The sequence below is a fragment of the Netta rufina genome (assembly GCF_964035555.1).
Source record: "Netta rufina genome assembly, chromosome: Z".
Taxonomy (NCBI): domain Eukaryota; kingdom Metazoa; phylum Chordata; class Aves; order Anseriformes; family Anatidae; genus Netta; species Netta rufina.
Window position 1 is genome coordinate 31,543,617 of NC_140126.1, and position 19,494 is coordinate 31,563,110.

Below are 19,494 nucleotides of genomic sequence, written 5' to 3' on the forward strand. Positions count from 1 at the left end.
CTTCCTGATCAGGTGGCCTGTAGCAGACCCCCACTACAATGTCACCTGTCCCTGCCCTCCCTTTAATCCTGACCCATGGGCTCTGTCAGCTCCTCACCCATCCCCAGGCAGAGCTCAGTGTTCTCCAGCTGCTCCTCATCTCCCCTGCCTGTCCTTCCTAAGGAACCCATATCCCTCCATTCCAACACTCCAGTCGTGGGAGCCGTCCCACCACATCTCCATGATGCCAATAAGATCGTAGTCCTGCAGGTTTGTACACATCTCTAACTCTTCTTTATGCCCCATGCTACGGGTGTTATCATAAAGACATTTGACATTTGAGATGTGCCCCCAGTTAACTCCTTCGTGCTGCCCTTCAGGTGCTCTCCTGCTGACCCGTGACCCTTCTTCAGGCTCTGGGCACCTATCACTGATACTGGTGTCCAGCTGGGAGAAGCGGGGTGGATTGAGGTTCTCGTCCCCCCACAACTCTAGTTTAAAGTACTCCTCACCAGCTTGGCAAGCCAGTGACTGAAGATGCTCTTCCCCTCCTAGGACAAATGGACCCCATCAGCCACCATCAGACCAGGTTCTCAAAGTGAGTCCCATGGTCTAAGTAGACAAACCCCTATCTGCACCAGCCCTGTAACCATCTGTTGATTTGCCAGATTTAACTGGCCCTTTCAATCCCCTTCCCTTTGACCAGGATGAAAAAAACTACCTGTTACCAGGAGTCCTTTACTGCTGCTCCCAGGTGGCTATATCTATTTTTATAACCATAAAAAATGAGAAGCTGGGTAAAGAGGAAATTAAGTGGGAAACCCATAAAGAAGCCAAATGGTGTAGATTAAGATAGGAACTTAGGTCTTCTATTTCAGATCTTAGTCAGGGTTAAAACAAATTTGTTCAGAGGGAAAATGCTGTGTTGGTTATCTAGCTGACATTAGTGAGCTTCTGGTTAACAAATGAAATCTGTGATATCCAAGGATATTGTTAGGTTCTGGAAGCTTGGAAGAAAAAGGAAGCAGAGATATTGATAGCCACAATAGTGGTGATTTTCCTTTTAGGTCATATATTGTCCTCATGCACATGCTCTTTAAGATTCAGAAATAGCAAAAGTAGCCTAAGCTGCACCTTTCAGGTGTTTCCCCTTTTCCCTGTGATTTTTACCTAGCTGGAATTATGATTGTTTTGCTATATTACTTTCTAATTTAACGTTAGGCTGTGGTTAGTAGGCTTGTTCTTAGCATATGTACATAAATCATGGAATAGACTATGCTTTCTTATTTTTTTTCAGCAAAATTTTCTTCAATGTTCTGCTGATCTGTTGTAATATTTTTATATAATTAACACATTATGATTTTAGTATCTAACATAACTACATGACTATCACTGCTTCTAGTAATACTACTGTGTTGGAATAAAAATACACCAGTGCAAAATAACATCTTTTGTGTAGTAGAACATTCAAATCCAGAAAAGCTTTCAGCAGAGATTTAACTTTCACAAACTTTCTGAAGTGTATTTAAAACAAAACACAACAGCAAAATTGTTTTCTTGTTCTCATCTGAGATTTTTTTCAGAAGCTTTAAAATGATACAGGATAGCTGAGCGGATGTGAGACAGATACACGGCCTGTTTTCAAATAAAATCTTAGAGCTGCAAATGGTAAAACCTGAAGCAAGTATTCCAAGCTCAATTTTTATTAATAGAAATTAGAAGTACTAGGGACTGATGCAGCAAAATGCAGCCTTGTCTGAACGATGTTGATTTTTGCTGCCTTATTTGCATACTCTTGCATAGTTGATTGTAGATCTTGGTCTTCCTTCAAAAATTCTGTGCGGTTAAATTTCTGTTTGTTCAAGAGAACTCTTTACTATGTTGTTATTTCATGAGAAAGTGAATACCTTGTAATTAATTCTCACTAAAACAGTATTTATTTATTTATTTGTCTTTTTTTTTTTTTAATAATCATGTTCTGAATATTCATGGAATATCTTTTTTTTGTTTATAAAAGCTTTAGCATAACACTTAAAATATTTTTGTCTTTTTTTCTTGTTTTTAAGGCTGATAAAGAATTTGTGTGGTCTCTGTGGAAACGTCTTCAACTGTCAAATCCAGATTTAACACAAGCTGTCAGCTTGGTTGTGCAAAGGTGAGTTTGAAGATTTAGCATCATATTTTAAAAAACAAACAAAAGTGCTGATACCACACTTTTCATCTTTTTAATTGGGAATAATGCAGGATTCTAATAATGTATTACCAAAAATCCATTGTTAAATTTTGTCAAGAGTTTATAGAGTATTTTGCAGATTTCCTGTTTGGTTTAAGTTGAAATGTATTTTCAAGTCTGTTTTTACTGCTTTACTGTGCTGCAATTGAATTCAATTCTTATTTTATAAATGTAGTGCATGTTTGGATCTTCTGTTGAAATAGCAAAAGGAGGTAAATGACATTTTCTGGTGTCATACATAGTTAGATGACAGTTAAATGTGCAAATTATGTTTATTTACTTTCTCAAGGAAGCGAAAAGCTAAGGCACGATAAAAGAAGAGATGACCATGCAATTTAAGTAATACTCCTCTGAGGATGCTAATGATGAGGATTTCCTCATATTACCTACCTCCTAGCATCTGACCGCTATAAATGTTAATTAATCATCGCAGTGTATGATTGATTGTTTTAGAATGCTAATATTTACAAATTCATAACTTTTGTAGGCCAAAGATAAGAAAAATGTGAACTAGTTTGTAATGTGGCTATCAAAATTCAATCACTTGATTCTCTTACGGTCAAAAGATTTGTCTGTTCCGTGTCTCAGGATGCCACAAGATTCCTCTTATAAAATTAAACATTTTTTTTAAACTTCTTTACAATAAATCATTATGTTCTTTAGCAGGGAGTGCTTTTACTATAGTGTTGTCTCTCCTGTTCATCCTCTGCATTGCAAAAATAATGAAAATTTTGTTTAAAACATAGTATGACCAGAGCTAATTTTAATAAATATTAGCTAACTAGATCTAAGAGTTGTTGATATCCAGAGGAAGAAACTGATGGTTCAAGCATGTGTGGCTTATGTTAAAACAGCTTGTACCTAAGAATTCAGATGCCATGACCAGAAATGAATCAAGAATGGCTTGGGTTGGAAGGGACCTTAAAACTCATCTAGTTCCAACCCACCTGCCACGGGCAGGGACACCTCCCACTAGATCAAGTTGCTTAGGGTCTAACCTACTCTTGACAACACCTTCAGGGATGGGACATCCACAACCTGTCTGGGTGACTTGTTCCAGTCTCTCATCACCCTCTGAGTGAAGAATTTCCTCCTAACCTCTAATCTGAATCTCCCCTATTTTAGTTTTAAACCATTCTCCCTTCTCCTGTCATTATCTACCTGAGTAAAGAGTCCTTCTCCATCTTTTTTTTTTTTTTTTTTAAGACTACTTTAATTATTGAAAGGTCACAATGAAGTCTCCCCGGAGCCTACTTATATCATGGCTGATCATCCCTAGATCTTTTAGCCTTTCTTCACAGGAGAGGTGCTCCAGCCCTCTGGACCTGCTCTAACAGCCCCACATCATTCTGGTGCTGGGGGCCCAGACCTGGACACACCACTCCAGGCGGGGCCTCACAAGGGCAGAGCAGAAGGGGACAATCCCCTCCCTCCACCTGCTGCCCACCCCTCTGCTGATGCAGTCGAGGATGCAGTTGGCCTTCTGGGCTGCAAGCACGCACTGCTGGCTCATGTCGAGCTTTTTCTCCACCAGAGCCCCAAAGTCCTTTTCTGCAGGGCTGCTCTCAGTGAGCTCTTCTGGCAGTCTGTGCTCATGCCCTGACCCATGTCCAGACTTGTTGAACCTCCTGAGGTTCACATGGACCCGCATCTTCAGCCTGTCTAGGTGTATGAGTATAAGTTTGTGTATATAGGCATATTTTGTATGCCTTCTCTTTCAGAAGAACATACTACTGCTTTAGAACACCTCTTGTGAACTCAAGGCTATGTATCTATATTGTATATTTCTCCTGTTTCTCAGAGTTACGGAATTAAGAGGGAAGAAATTGCTTTCCCAGCATCTTTTTAGGTGTTATCTTTACCCTAGAGAATCTTGGAATAGGTTTGTATAAAACCTATTCAGTATACAGGAGTTTTATTAATCATGACTTGAACTTTGGGGTTGCTTTGATTTGACAGATGGAGCAGTAGTGTGTATTTTTCTCTTTAATTGATGTAGCTTCATCTCTTTTTCCTGAGAAAGGTTTAATTGCCTCTTTGGAAATAATTTCTAGCCCACTTTTCCTGTGAATCTTCTGCACAACCAAATTACAGCCCTATATATTCTCCAATTTCTCTAGCTGTAGCTTTCAGTAATCTTTTCCAAAGTAGTGTCTGTTTCATGACTTTACCTTTTTGCACTCCTTTCACAAAAGTTTTTTCTCATTTGCCACTTTATAGCAGTAAATACAATTATTGATATCACAACAGTGTCAGTTTATCTCAATTCAGATATGTTGATTAGGTATTCTTGTAATTTGCAACTTAGCACTGTTGCTGGCCAGAAAATTGTAGGATGGGTGAGTTTTTGGCTTTGTTAATGTAGCAAAGATACTTGGATTTAAAGGGGAGAGGTGGGATTGTTCTATGTAGTAGTAATTTATATCTGATTAGAAAAAAGAAAAAAGCCGAACTCTTCTTAGAGACTTCTCTCCTTTCTCAGCTGTAATAGGAACATTGACCCTGTTGATAACATTTTCCAAGTTGATAACGTTCTCCATCTTTGCTTTAACTACTAAGCGATTTTGGAACAGATACAAACAGAATGGAATGGATGAATGAACTTTTGTTGTCTCTGCTTGGGACAGTGTGACATGGGTGCCTCAAATGTTTGTGTAGCTTTATTTTCAATGTGTTCTACTAAAAAATCCATCACCAATAAGCTTTCTGTGCTCACCTTCATTACAGACTGTCTGAGAAAAGAAGCCAGCTACCTATTGGAATAAAACTGTATCTAAGAAGGTGTAGTCTTTCTGTACCCCAGATCTTGTATATAATGAACCAGTCAATATTGCCCAATAAAAAAACAGCCAGATTTTCTTTAGGAGATTACAATATCAGAAATAAAAAGATGGAAGTGTGAAAGGACAAAATGTTCCCTTACATCCTTGTATACCACGGGTGCATAAAAAGAAGACAAAAGAAGTATGTATTAGAAATAGAGTGGGCAATACTAGCTACACAGTCAGGTAATTTATATTTGTAACATTGAAGTATTTGTTATAGTATCTTTTTCTCTAATAAATCAGGAAAAAAAAAAGGCATAATTTGGAGGATGTAGAAGGGAATTAACAGTAGGTTTCTATTATTTGTCTGCTATTTTGAAGTGCTTTCATGGTCCCAAAATAGAAGTTCACCTGCCCTAAAATTGTAAAAATGTAAGTGGTGCCTTTTTATGGCTGTGCTCTTGATTCCTATAATACACCAATGATATTTTACTTTTCAGCAGTCTTTGCAGTTCTTGCTGCATAACTGTAACTACATTCCCATTTTAATATTCAGATATAAACAAAAAAATATCTTTACTGTGCAAATGAGAAATGCCTTTGGGATATGTAAAAGCCTCCAGGTATTTTCAAACAAGCCATTGTAAAAAGTACATCTCATGTTAGTATACTTTCCAGCTACTTTAAATACTATTGATCTCCAGTGTTATGTAAAGAGCATGCTATTTCTAGTTCACTGCCTTTGGAAAGATTCTTTTTTTTTTTTTTTTTTTTGATGATGAATTAAAAAAAAAGGTCTTAGAATGCTTAGAATGTACCTTTTACAGGTAAATTCACATGTAAACTCAGAGTCAAGGTTCAGATCACAGTATCAAAGGTTCTGAAACCTTTTGGAAACTTTCAGAGCGCTCCTTAGGACTTCTACAGTACATGAAATCTTGGCAGGTCAACAGATTCTGATTTTCCTTTAGGGGTTTCTAGCTGACTCCATTCCTTTCTTCTGAAAAAGAGGGTGTAGAAGGGTCCATTACTTATCAAACTATGGCAGTGATACAAGACCTTGTGGAGATATAGCTGGAAATTGTATTATGCTAGGTGATATCCTTCTAAATAGGTATACATGGAAAACTTTCCTTAAATTTATTTTTCCCCACCTAAATTCCATGTGTGCTGTCTTGAAAGATTTAGCAAAGAGTGAGAATTAATTTATCATTTGGGGCCACTCTGAGAAACAGTCCCAACCTAACAGTAGTGCCAGTAGATGAGAGAGTTGTGTTGCTCTTGCTGAGGAGTTAATTCTTTCTAAAGGTGTGCAGATAGAAGAAAACAGGCCTAAAGAGCAAGTCATCAAATAAACAAAAAATTTTGGGGAAGATTATTGTAAGAAGTTAAGCTACATTTTGCTGCATCTTGTGGATAGCAAATTGTTGAAAAAACATGAGGTTGGTATAGATTCCTCACTGACTGAAGATGTGCAGATGCACTTAAAATGACAAGTACTTTTTATGGAAAAGGATAAGTGAATGCTTTGTATGTATGAGCAATATAGATTGATGCTAATTGAAAAAATAATTAAAAAAAATGTAACTTGCTTTTTTTGAAGGGATGATAAATAGCTTGCAGAAGTTTACTTAAACCACTTATCATTTTACTCCTGTGCAAATTACTGGGAAACAGTATGACAGAACTAGGAAGTAAACAAAATCTAAAGCATTTTTAAAGGTGATTACCATTTTGTCACTCTGAGTTTAAAATGAAGTGGACTCCCTTGTTATTATCACTCAATAAAGTGGATGGAATAATAGAGCATAAGGGTACAACCTTTCTATCTAAGGTCAAATAATTGAGATTGTCTACAGTTGATGAAAGTTTAATATCCTGTTTCATTAAAAATTCTCAGAACATTGAACATAAGTCAACATTCCATGGAGAAGAAAGTATTATGCAGCTTGCATGTGTGCATATCTGCATATCGGAGCACAAAATATTGACATGATAATTGCAGTCAAGCCTGATTGAACAGTGGCCTCTGGGAATTCAGCTGGTGTTGTACCAACTGGATGGCTGCTCAGGACACAGTTTGAAATGCAAGGTGCAAGTTAGCACTTTATTCAGCACAGGCAGGCATCATTTAAAAATCCTTGGGGGAAACCCTGGTGATGTGCAGATGTTAAAGCAGTCTGTTCTGAAGTGCTGATATTTTAAACACTGTAAGAGAGTTGTGTATTTTAGATGAAAAATGTTTGCAAAATTATTAGGGAAAATGTCACTTTATTTTCTTTACTACTCTAGTGTAAAAATACGTTTAGTATTTTATGTGCATTGCTTAAAATAAGAAACAGGAATAAATCATCTACCAAACTAAGTTAGAAATAGAAGAAAAATTATATTTCTATAATGATGCTTTTCTATTTGTTATACATGCTGGTATACATGATCTGGTAATAAATATAGTTCTATAAATAATTTACTAAAGAAACAACTTCATTTTACAATTTTTTTTTTTGTAACCAGACCTTATGTTATTTCTGTTAAGAAACAAGGATAGACTTACTCAATTTTGATACAGAAAATATTTGCTGTCTCAGAGGAGTGCAATATGTATGCCATCAGTTTAAGTATTTGTTTTTACTCTGTGCAGTCCAAATCTTTTAAAAATACGATTTGTAATTATTAGAAGGAGAAGGAAAAAAATGAACTAATAATTGTGTGCCATATAAAATGCATTATGAAGTATAAGCATCTTCTAGGATCGGAGGTGAGAATAAACTGTACGGGTAAATGAGGACTGTTTACTTCTGTTTTTTTTTTTATCACAATAGGTGCACAGAAACAGGTCTCTAGTTGAAAGATAAAGGCATATGCACTGTTTCTGCTAAACACTAACTGTACAGCCACAGGGATTAATGTAAATTACAATATTGGTGTCATACTTATACATTATTATACATTGACTGTATAATGTACAACTTTGCACATGGGCTATTCATTGTCTATGTAGTAACAACACTGAATGTATGCACTTGTGTAAAGTATATATGCAAAGCAGTTGGAAGTGTGAAGACCAGGAGGGATGACAGTTACATTAAATGGTGCATCGCAGAAGTTGACTATAACTTTTTTAAAAATAAGCATATGTTTAGAAGTGTATATATTGTATATAATATATATACATATGTAATACATATATGTATTATATGTATACATATATAATACATACATATATGTATTATATTATATATATGTATGTATTATATAGGTAAAATACATATACTATTAAAATAAAATGTTTGATTATCTGTTACCACATAGCTCCAAGTTCTCAGAGTACTCTTAACTTTCTTGATTATTTAAGGCCAAATCTGTAGAACCTGCTCTGTTTGTTGTTTTTTTTAATCTTGCTATTTGTAAAACTGAAAGGAGGTATGCCATTGATTTTTTTATTAGATAAAATTGTTTTCATTAAAACTATGTAACGATGGCATAATTGCATGTAACTTTGAATTATTTTTTCTTGAAAATGGTTAATTGCTTGACTTATTAAGACCTGTGGTAGGATATAATACGATTCTCTTCCCAGAATGCTTTCGTTGAAGATTCTAGGAAACATACTGTCTTACAATACTTCCCCAAACTTTTTTGTTTTGAAAATCTTTTTTTGTTTGTTTGTTTTTGCAATGATTATACTGTTTCAGAATGAGTATTCTGTTTCACACCTCATTGTGAACACCTAAACGTTTCCTTATAGTCTAATGTTTCATTTTTGACAAGTCATTAAAAATGGGCCAAACCTCAAAAATATTATCCTGTCCTGTTGTGTAATGTATAGCACAACACAGGAAAATATCATATCAGGAAAAAACTTGAGCTTAAGAATATTTTTTCAGTTTCTTCTTTTTTTAGAAAGGTAAATCTATATAATCTTTGTAACTAAATACAGCTGTGTTAAACATTTGAAATAGGTAGTACTCATGGGAAAACTGATTGGAGCTTAAAACTTGTACAAATTGACAGCCTCTCTTCACTCCATTTTTCATCCTAAAGAAGTCTGCAAATATTCTTAGCTCACATCATTATTGCTCATCAGTGGTTCTAATTAGCTAAACAGGAGTTTGTCTCAGTCATTGATCATCATCAGCTTCTTGACAGTGCCTGAATTTTTTCCCATATTCCAGTGGACCTTTTTTAATATGTTGGAAATACATAACGACTCAATTAATAAAGTCAGTTGAAGATTTTTCTACATGTTTCTTAAAAGGAGGAGGAGATGACTGCAGTTCTTAGCTAATCTCATTTTAAGGCACAACAACAGATCCAAATATGATATGCAACTTCCAGTAACATTACCTTGAGTGTCTGTGGGGAACTGTCTTGTAATGAATATTGGAAGTCATCCTATGCCAGCAGGAGGAGCTGCTGATAAAGTTCCATGTGAGATTTCAGCTTATGCTTTAGTCTTCTGAAGACATCCGTCATGTGTGTTTGCGTTCTTAAAATTATTATTTTTTTTTTCCTTTTTTTTTTTTCTAGAGCTGCGTGTGATAACTAATGAAGCTATTTTGGGGGATATTATACAACCTGCATAATCTTGAGAATCCGGAAAAAAAACAACCCACCCCTCATAGCCAAAAAAATCCTTGAATTTACATTAGATTTTTTCCATTTACCCCAAAGGGCTGTGCTGCCATTCAGAGGGACCTCAACAGGCTGGAGGGATGGGCCAAGAGGAACCTCATGTAGATCAACAAGGGCAAGTGCAGGGTCCTGCACCTAGTGAGGAATAACTCCAAACACCACCACAGGCTGAGGGCTGACTTGCTTAAGAGCAGCTCTGCGGAGAGAGACCCGGGAGTCCTGGTGGACAGCAGGCTTACCATGAGCCAGCAATGTGCCCTTGTGGCCAAGAAGGCCAACAGTGTCTTTTGGTGCATTCAGAAGGATATTGCCTGCAGGACAAGGGAGGTGATTCTCCCTCTGGGTGGGGCTCAGCCCTGGTGAGGCCACACCTGGAGTATTGTATCCAGCTCTGGGCTCCCCAGTGCAAGAGGGACATGGAGATACTGTGCTAAGTCTAGAGGAGGGCTATGAAGATGATGAGGGGACTAGAACACCTGTCATACAAGGACAGGCCAAGAGAGCTGCCTGTTTAGCCTGGAAAAGAGAAGACTGAGGGGAGACCTCATCAATGGGTGTAAGTATCTGAGGGGAGGGTGTCAAGAGGATGGAGCTGGTCTCTTTTCAGTTTTGCCCAGAGACAGGACGAGAGGCAATGGGCACAAATTGAAGCACAGGATGTTCTGGCTGAATATGAGGGGGCACTTCTGTACTGTGAGGGTGAGAGTGCTGGCACAGGTTGCCCAGAGAGGTTGTGGAGTCTTCTCTGGAGATATTCAAAATCTGCCTGGATGCCATCCTGCACAGTGTGCTCTACATGTAGGTGATCCTGCTCGGCAGGGGGGTTGGACAAGATGATCTTCAGAGGTCTCTTCCAACCTTGGCCATTCTGTGACTTATGATGATGATCATGATAGATCTTTATTTTCAAACTTTGTTCCTTCACAGATCTTTTCAAAGTATTTGGTTGAGGATCATATAAATAGATAAAATACAGAATTTAATTACAAATGTGCTTTGGACAACTGGCTCTTCTGTGCATGTGTTTACATATACTGGCATATTTTTTGCTTAAGTGACTAATAAAGGTCTGCTTTTTTTTTTCTTCTCTCCAGTCTCACACTTTATTCTTAAAAACCTCTTTGGTGCAGCCTTGTCCTAAAGTTACAGGGCTCTGTAAGTGCTTGACTACTGATAAAACACCAGAATTAGGTATGCATACTATTTTTCAGTTCTCAAGAGAAATCTGTTCACTTGCCTAGTTCTTGGTTGGTTTATTCCCTTTCTACTCCTTCTCTCTTTAAAATGAAAAAAAACACCTGTAGAATTCTTTTGAGACTTGCTTTGAGGTATCTGCCTTGACCCATCAGGTTTACAGATCAATTAATCCATTAGAAAACAAGTTTAATAAATTTTAAAGTGATGATTGCATGGCTGAGTTAAGAGGTTAGTTAATTATCCAGTATTTGTGTTTAATTAGGCTTAGTTTTAAAAAAAGGTTGGCTCTCTGAGCAGAGGTAGTGATAAGAGGAGCTGGAAAGACAATGGCAGATTGTGGATGGTAGGTGAAGTAAGAGTGCTGAGAGCAATGGTTTAATGTAAAAATACAAAATAAAAACAGCTGAACTGAAATGGGGAGGGAAGTAAATCACTGTGGGAGCAAAGCATGGATGGGACATTTCAGTCAGCAGTTGAGGTCAGGATTCCTTTGAGGACAGGAGGTAGCATTATTCAGTGGTTTGTGTGTTTTGTATTGTATCGTCCAACTCTGTGTTGGATGCATTACTATTCTAAGTATTTCATAGTAGTGACTTACTTTTTTGTTTGTTTTCTATAGCTTCTAAAGTTTTGGATCAAGCAGAGCAGTTATATGTACATCTAATCTTAAAGTCTTGATTTTTTTTTCCTAGTTGTAACTAAGAGGTGAAGAAACTTGGAGTAACATAATATCTACAATTTAGTATGCATCACTTCATCATGGTGTATTGTCATTACAAGAGAGAGAGATCCTTCCTCCCAAAGTATTTGAGTTTTGTGTACAGCAAACACTAACTTTGAAAAAGACGCCTGGTAGCTGCTAAGGGTAATTGAGTAAAGAAGCTGAATATGAGGAAGCAATGGTAGTTTTAGGCTGGAGCAAACTTTTGGCTCTTTTAAGTTGCATAATAACAGACAGTACCTATCGTGAGTGGTAGACTTGTTTCAGGAATGTGCAAACTTCTGTGATGAGCGTTAGACAAGTATCTACACTCTGAGTTTTTCTTACACTTTATTATTAAAATTACTGTAAAGATAATGTTACATTGCAAAGGTTAATAAACTTTTCAGAAATATTTTTTTTGAAACCTGATAGTTTGAATTCTGGAAATTAGTGTTGTGGTTTAACCTTGGTAGGCAGCTGAGCCCCACACAGCAGCTCACTCACCCCCCTGCATGGGGATGAGAATCAAAAGGGTAAAAGCGAGAAAATGCATGGGTTGAGATAATGACAGTTTAGTGTGTAAAACAAAAACTGTGCAGGCAAGCAAAGCACAATAAGGAGTCCATTTACAACTTTCCAGATGCTCAGCCATTTCCTGGAAAGTAAGGCTCAATCACACAAGGTACTTGGGAAGACAAACACTGTAGCTCCAAACGTCCCCCATTCCTGTCTTTCCTCCCAGCTGTGTTACTGAATATGACACACATGGTCAGCCTGTGCTGGCTGTCCTGACTGTGTCCTCCATCAGCTCTTGGTGCACCCCAGGCTCCTCACTGCCAGGACAGCAGAAGGAGCTGGAAAGGCCTTGGGTCTGTGTGAGCACTGCTCTGCAGCAACTAAAATATTAGTATGTTATCAACACCGTTTTGGTCAAAAATCCGTATGAAGAAAATAGCTCAATGCCACTCAAAGTCAGTGCAACTAGTTAGGCATTACTGTTAGGGTGGGTCATTTTTAATTGCATGTTGAGTATTATGAAACCTCTTTGTTCTGTTTAGTCTCTTCTGTTGCCTTTTTTGTCACTAGATTTTTCTTCAAAAGACATCACAGTGTAACCTTTAGGAATACATGAGATAACTTCATATTTACACAGATCTCTGTAAGTACAGTCCACTTACATGTAGTTTAGTTTTATTAGGTATTCAAAGAGAAACTATGGAACACCTTCTGTACAATATATTTCACAGCTCACATCTTCCTAGCAACATATCGTAGCAACTCCTTGATGCTTGTGATAGTAAGAGATAAACCTCTTTTAGGTCAGGATCTGATACGCATTTTCCTGTTTAGTTTCTTCTCGAATACTTGTTGAATATTCATGTTTTCACTTTTCTCTCTTCATTACAGCTTCTGAATTATTTTATCTATAGAAATAGATTTATTTATGCCATACAACTACTTAATATCCTATACATTTATTTTTTCTCCAAGGTATGTGTAATTTAAATACATATCTTTTCAGGCATTTTTTCTTTATTCTTTTTTGAATGCTACAATGCATCAGTTCTGTATTTGCAGTAGGAGATCATTTACTATCACACGTGAAACCTTGAAACCTTGGTTCCCAAAACCCTTGCTGTAAATTCTATACCATTTTTACTTAATTCTTTATTTACTCAAGATCAGACTAGATATTTTAAGTCATTATTTATTTAATTTATTTAAATGTATATGGTATTGAATGGCCTACAGGGACACTGGTCTTTATCCTTTAAAATCACTCATAGGAGTAGAATATGCAGTTAATGCTGGAGAACAAAAATTGCCCATGTCTGCTCCCTGTTACATAATACTTTGTTGCTTCAATAGATTAAGCTTTTTGGACACAGATGAGTATTCTAATTCACTTTTGATCAGATTTACAGAGTTAGGAATGCCACTCTTCCCTTCCTTTCTACCTCTGAAAGATTCCCATTTTGGTGGAGCAAAAGCTGCACAGATAGGATTCTTTGCTTCTAGGGATGGCTTATGTCTAGCAATAATGGAAGTTTAACTGTATAATGACAGCAGGGATGATCTGAATGAATTTCTGCTTATTTGCCACCTGTGGTGCTTGGGATACCTGAAATTGGCCATTTTTCACTATGAGAATAGTACATTTCTCGGATCATTTGTCACAGGTGCATGTGACAGGAATATCTGCATCCCTACTATTAAACCATTCCTTCTCTTTTTTTCCTGAAAGAGAAGCCAGTAAGCAAAGTAGTATTTAAAACAGTTAAAGGAACAGGAGCACAATGTGATGAGGTGGTTCTACAAAGTGTTAGTGACTTATCAACTGGTTTTCTGTGAAGTGTTGTGAAGATTATTATAGCCCTGTACTTATTACCACATTGGAGAGGCTCTGCTCATTCGTTATGCAACCTTCCCAGTCTTCTTTATCTTGTAAAAATTATATATTCCATCCATGTGTAAGATAGTAAATGGTAAAATTGTCATCTATGATATTCAGAAAAAAGGTTGTTTCAGACAGAAATGCTGTGTAGTCCAGAGAAGGACTTCACAAGTCCAAACAGCTTTGTGCGTCTCTTTTACCAAGAAGGGAAAAGCATTTTGTTCAGTCTGTAGACAAGTGTACTTTATGCAGCTGGGGAGGAATGAGACAGATAATTTTAGCTATTTAAAAATGTATTTTAAGACCTCTTGCTTCAGTTTCTTTTAGAACAAAGTTGTGTTAGCTGTTTACAGATGTAATTTGCTGTCACTTGCCATATGCTCCCTGATTAATTCTGCAAGGCCTGTCAGTTTCAGATAATTTAATTTTCTGTGCTTTAAAATGACATTCATTATCAGGACATGAAAAATTCAAATGATTAACTGCAAATTATGACTAATAAAGTGTCTATTTTTTTTGTTTGTTTCCAGAGAAAAGCAGAAAGCTGAAGTCAAGGACAGAAAGGTATTAGAGATTTTGCAAGCCAAAGACAGCAAAATAGAAACCCTAGAACAGGTTAGTATTATATTTAAATAGAGCAGTCAATAAACTTTTATCATTGACATCAAATTTATATTTCTTGAGATGCAAAAATATTTTGTTGCGTCTTAAGGTGAAAGTCACACGTGATTCAGAAATTATAGCCTTCTGGTAAAGTGTCAGTTAAACTCAGAAAAGTTGTTCAGACAGTTGACCGGTTACTTAAGAAGTTCCTCTGAGTTTAGATGAAACTTCTTCTGAAAAGTTTTAGTAAATTGATGCCTAATTTTACTTCACAGAATGATCCAAATTTGGATTTTAATCTAATAGAGTTCTGACTACGTTTTGGATATAATACGCTTTTGGTTGGAAAGATTTTTCTATTCTGACAAGTGCTTTAAGCAAAAATAAAACATTTCTAGAGTAATGAGGACTAACCATTTAGTATACTAAAAGCAATACAGCTAAGTATTTTAGTGTTACTAACATATAGCAGTATTAAGCTAACTGTTACCATAAACTGTATGACAATATTGGCAAATCTGAAGTGACATACATAAATGAAACGTCTGTCATATATGTTCTTTACTGAACTGCTTGTTCAAAATAAAAATGAGTACAGTGTATCAGCACAAAATTAAGTGAAAAACATGTATGGAAACAAGCTGTCAGTGAAATTGAGGAAATGAGCTCATTTCTAAAAACTAAATTAATTATTTGAAAAATAATCAAAGCTGTTGAATTCCTCACAGGATTTGAAGTATTATACTTATGTAACCAATACTTACAAGCACTAAGAAGAAGCAGAACACCTTTCTTTTCCTCATGAATCTCAAATGACTTCCTTCTCAAAACTATGAGGAAAAGAGAGTTTGCTTTTCGTTACTAAGAATGTTAATAAGGAAAAAATCATGATTAAACCAAGTGTAATTTGGGGGGAGAGAAAGAGAATTAAAATTACAGATAACAGCTGATACCATAAGCACAGACAACGGTCTAGAGTTTGTTTTCAGCTGCCTAAGTCCATCCATTCCTGGGGATAAAAGGCTTGCTGATAAATGTAGTTGTTTTTATAGAATCATGGATGGGATGAGGTAGGAAGGGGCTTCTGGAGGTCATCTGGCCCCAAATCCCCTATTCAAGCAGGAGCAACTTACCTAGGACCATGTCCACATGGCTTTTGCCTATCTGCAAGGAAGAAGGCTCCACAGCTTCTCTGGGCAACCTGTGCCAGTGTATGGTCACCCTCACAGTGGAAAAGTGCTTCCAGATTGTGAACATCAGGACAGAATCTCCTGTGATTCCATTGGTGCCCACTGCCTCCAGTCCCAGGACTGGGCACCACAAAAAGGAGCCTGGCTCTGTCCTGTCTGCACCCTCCCTTCAGGTATTTATCGGCAGTGAGGAGATCCCCCCCACGCCAAGCCTCCTCTTCTCCAGGCTGAAGACTCCCAGCTCTCCCAGCCTTTCCTAGTGTGAGATCAGCTCCACTCCAATGATCACTGTTGTTGCTCTTTGTTGGACTCTCTGATAGCTCCAGGCCTCTCTTGTGTTGTGGAGCCCAGAACTGAACCCAGTGCTCCAGGTATAGCGTAACCAGTGCTGAACCAAGGGAAAGGATCACCTCCCTTCATGTGCTGACTGTACTTCCCCTCATGCGAATGAGGATACCCTTCACCATTTTTGCCACATGGACACGTTGCTGGCTCATGGCCTGGTTGGTTTCCAACAGGATTCCCACGTCCCTTTCTGCAGAGCTGTTTCCAGCTGGGTATGTGCTGGTGCCTGGGGCAGCTGTTCTGCAGACGAAGGACTCTGCACTTCTTCCCCTTGTTGAAAGTCATGAGGGTCCTGGCAGACATTTCTCAAGCTTGTCCAAGTTCCTCTGGATGGCAGCATGACACTCTGGTTTATCAATCAGTGCTGCAAGATTTTTGTTGTCAGCAATATTAGGGTTTGCTCTGCCCCTTCAGCCAGATCGTTAACGAATTTTCTCCCGATTCTGATTGCCTAGACCCTAGGATCTTTCTTATTTGAAAGAGGTAACTTCTATAGTCGGTGGAATAAACTAGTTTCCAGAGTTTACCTGCTTTGGATTTGTTCAAAAACTGATACACCTGCTGCCTGACAAGAAACACCACTGAGGTGTGATTCTTCATCCTTTTATTTCGTATTAGAGCAGTGGTTAGAGTTTCTGTGGTTTTAGTTCCTCAATGGCTGTAGATGTGATTCATAATGCATCTGGTGCTTACATGTACATCGAAGTTATTAAGCAGCAATTCGTGACTGTTGCTGCATTTTTACCCTATCCTTAGTTGAAAGAAAAAAAAAAAAAACACGTGTAAGATGCTTGTAAGGATTTGTGTGCAGTAATGTGCTTTTAAGAAAGACTGCCTGCTGTGCTAGCTTTTGAACCTGTAGCATGCATCTCCATGAGATTGCTATCTGTGGTTTCAGATCAATTTTGGAAGCTGAAATTGATATTGATCAGAAATCTGAAATTGATTGTGTGCATTGAAGTTACTATCTGCAAGTGGAGAGAGACTGGAAATGTAACTAGTACCAAGGAAAAGAGGCAACCAAGGAAAGGATGGCTTGGCAACATGATGGGAAGAATTAGCTGATGAGTAGAACAGAAGCTGCTTTTTCTGTGATAGTGCCTGCTGAAACACGTTTCAATTGAGCCATTTCGTGTAGTTTCCAATACTGTAGTATTGACTCATGGAGTGGATTGTGAAGGGCACTGGTTGGTGTCAAAGGCCAGTGCTGTGTATTAAAGCTGTATACAACACTGGTAGCATTCTGGTCTTACCTCATCCGTTTCCTAGGATGCCACCAGATTGCAAGAAAGGGGGATTGTTTTCTGAGTTTGTAGAGTGTTCATGGTGGTTTGGACCCAAAGGGTAATCGAAGACTTGAGCTGGGATAGAGAACAATATAGTGGGGAGCATTCTCATTTATTTTGTCTTTCTGTATTTGCTCATTCTTTGTTTATTTAAGGAGAAATGACATTATTTGTGTAATTAACATACCAATGTATTGTTTATGAAAGTGTCAGCTTTGGCAGTAATAACACTGGAAGTTCTGTTCTATAAAGTATAGAAAACAACAGTTCAACCCTGCATATTGCAGTCTACCAATCTGTTATGTCTGGGAAGGTGGGATTATCCAGTCTTTTTTTTTTTTTCTGTTGTTTTCCCTTCCTTTTCATGCATCACATTTGGATATCAATTACAACAATAACATTTGTCACAAGGGTATGTATTTACTTGGAATTTGAGTGGCCACTGATCAGCTGATGGTACAAATCCATGCTGCAAATGGGAAAAAAAAAGCAAATAAACTTGTCGTTCAACATGTGAGCTGATGTTGCTGCCAGAAATAGCAACAAAACCCTAGAATGAAATTCTCCTTCTCTTGTATTCTGCTTAGACATTGTCCTGACATGCCAAAGAGCCCATTTAAAATGACCATAAATAGGAAATCTTATTGCCCACACTGTAGGTGAGATGCCTATAGTTACTTAATGCTGAGAGCTAAATTAGCTTTATTTGTACTGAGATGTTTCAGCTGGCTGAAGACATTCCTTTTTTTAGGATGTTACAGAAAATCTACTAAAATAATTAATTAATTAAATGTGAGTACAGTCTTTAATCAATTTTGTTTAATCGAGGAAAAAATTACTCCAATATTCATAAGAACAGAACTCATGGTTTTAAGTGTAAAAATGTATGTAAGTTTTTTTTTTGCAAAATTTCTGCTGTCTGATAACTTCTCTGTGAGAAGAGAGCACATCCATCGACCTTTTATGTGCATTAGCATCATTCAGTCTGATGTGCACCTTTGCTAAATTAAAATGGTGTAATATTAGATTTAGATAAATGTATGACTGTTTATTTCTTGTAATGAGTTTATTGTGTAGCTACTTGTTTTTTCAACATTTTAAATGTTATGTGAAGCACTTGTGTACCTTTTGAAGGTCCAAATAATATCGTATTTATTGAAGTACTTATTAATTGGTAGTATTTTCATCTATTACTGCACATAACTCTGAAACAAAACATGCCATGTTTGAGCTTTCCATATTATTTTTCCCTTTATTCCTCCTCCTCTTATTACTGTCTTTGTAACTCATTGATCACTCTTGGTAGTCACACCTGTGCCATACCTGGTGTTGTGTGTATCAATTATTCTAAATGCTGTGTGGTAAAAATCTCACACCTTTGAGGGTGATGGCTAAATTGCTATACCTGTCTTATTGATGACATTTTTATTTTGTATGACTAATAGCATTAAGTCATACAATCAGAATCATTTAGAATGGAAAAAATCTTCAAGATCATCACCTACCAAGTCCCTTCACTAACTCATGCCCATTAGTGCCATAGAATCATAAGTCACTGTTTCAAAACTCTTTCCTCAGTAGTGTTGCATCCTTGCCATGTATGCGTAGTTTCTCTGTGTGTTTCAAGGAAAAGAATGTGTAACTACTCTACTGCCTTTATGTGGATACAGCACTTTCCTACAGTTATGATTATTGTTATTCTGAAGACTGATTGCTGCAGGTATCTTTTTCATTCTCCTTTTTTCTTTGAAAACATTTTTTCCTGGTGTACTTAATGTATAATGTTTGTAGGTCTCAAATATATCACTGCTGCTGTCTCCAATGTCTTTCTCCCCGCCCCCTCCTTCTGTTAAAATAAGGTGAGGTTTTGCAATAATACATTCAAATTTGTGACTTTTAAACTATTAGTTTAGAGGATAGTGTGGGAGCAGGAAATTCAGTCTTTCGCCATGCATGCAATAGATTAAAATATCTTCACTTGTTTTCCTTAGAAGATGAAATTAAAGATGAGCAAAAGTAGCAGTAAACCTTTTTTGTCTTTACAACATTGTTAATTAATTAGGTTTCAATTCTGATCTGGTGGAACTAAAGCTAATCTTTTTGTCCTAGACCTTGTAAGGTTTCAAACCTTATCAACCGATTATACTCTAGAGGGGTTAAAAT

General features: G+C 37.1%; 1 protein-coding gene across 1 annotated transcript in view; it reads left to right on the forward strand.

Moving 5' to 3' along the window:
- Positions 1-19,494, forward strand: part of CNTLN (centlein) — a gene marked incomplete at its 5' end in the record, with an annotated part of 202,072 nt that overhangs the window by 16,611 nt on the left and 165,967 nt on the right. Inside the window, 2 exons of the mRNA XM_084304658.1 lie at positions 2,046-2,134; positions 14,438-14,522. Of these exons, the coding sequence (XP_084160784.1) occupies positions 2,046-2,134; positions 14,438-14,522 (174 nt within the window). The remainder of the gene's footprint in view (positions 1-2,045; positions 2,135-14,437; positions 14,523-19,494) is intronic.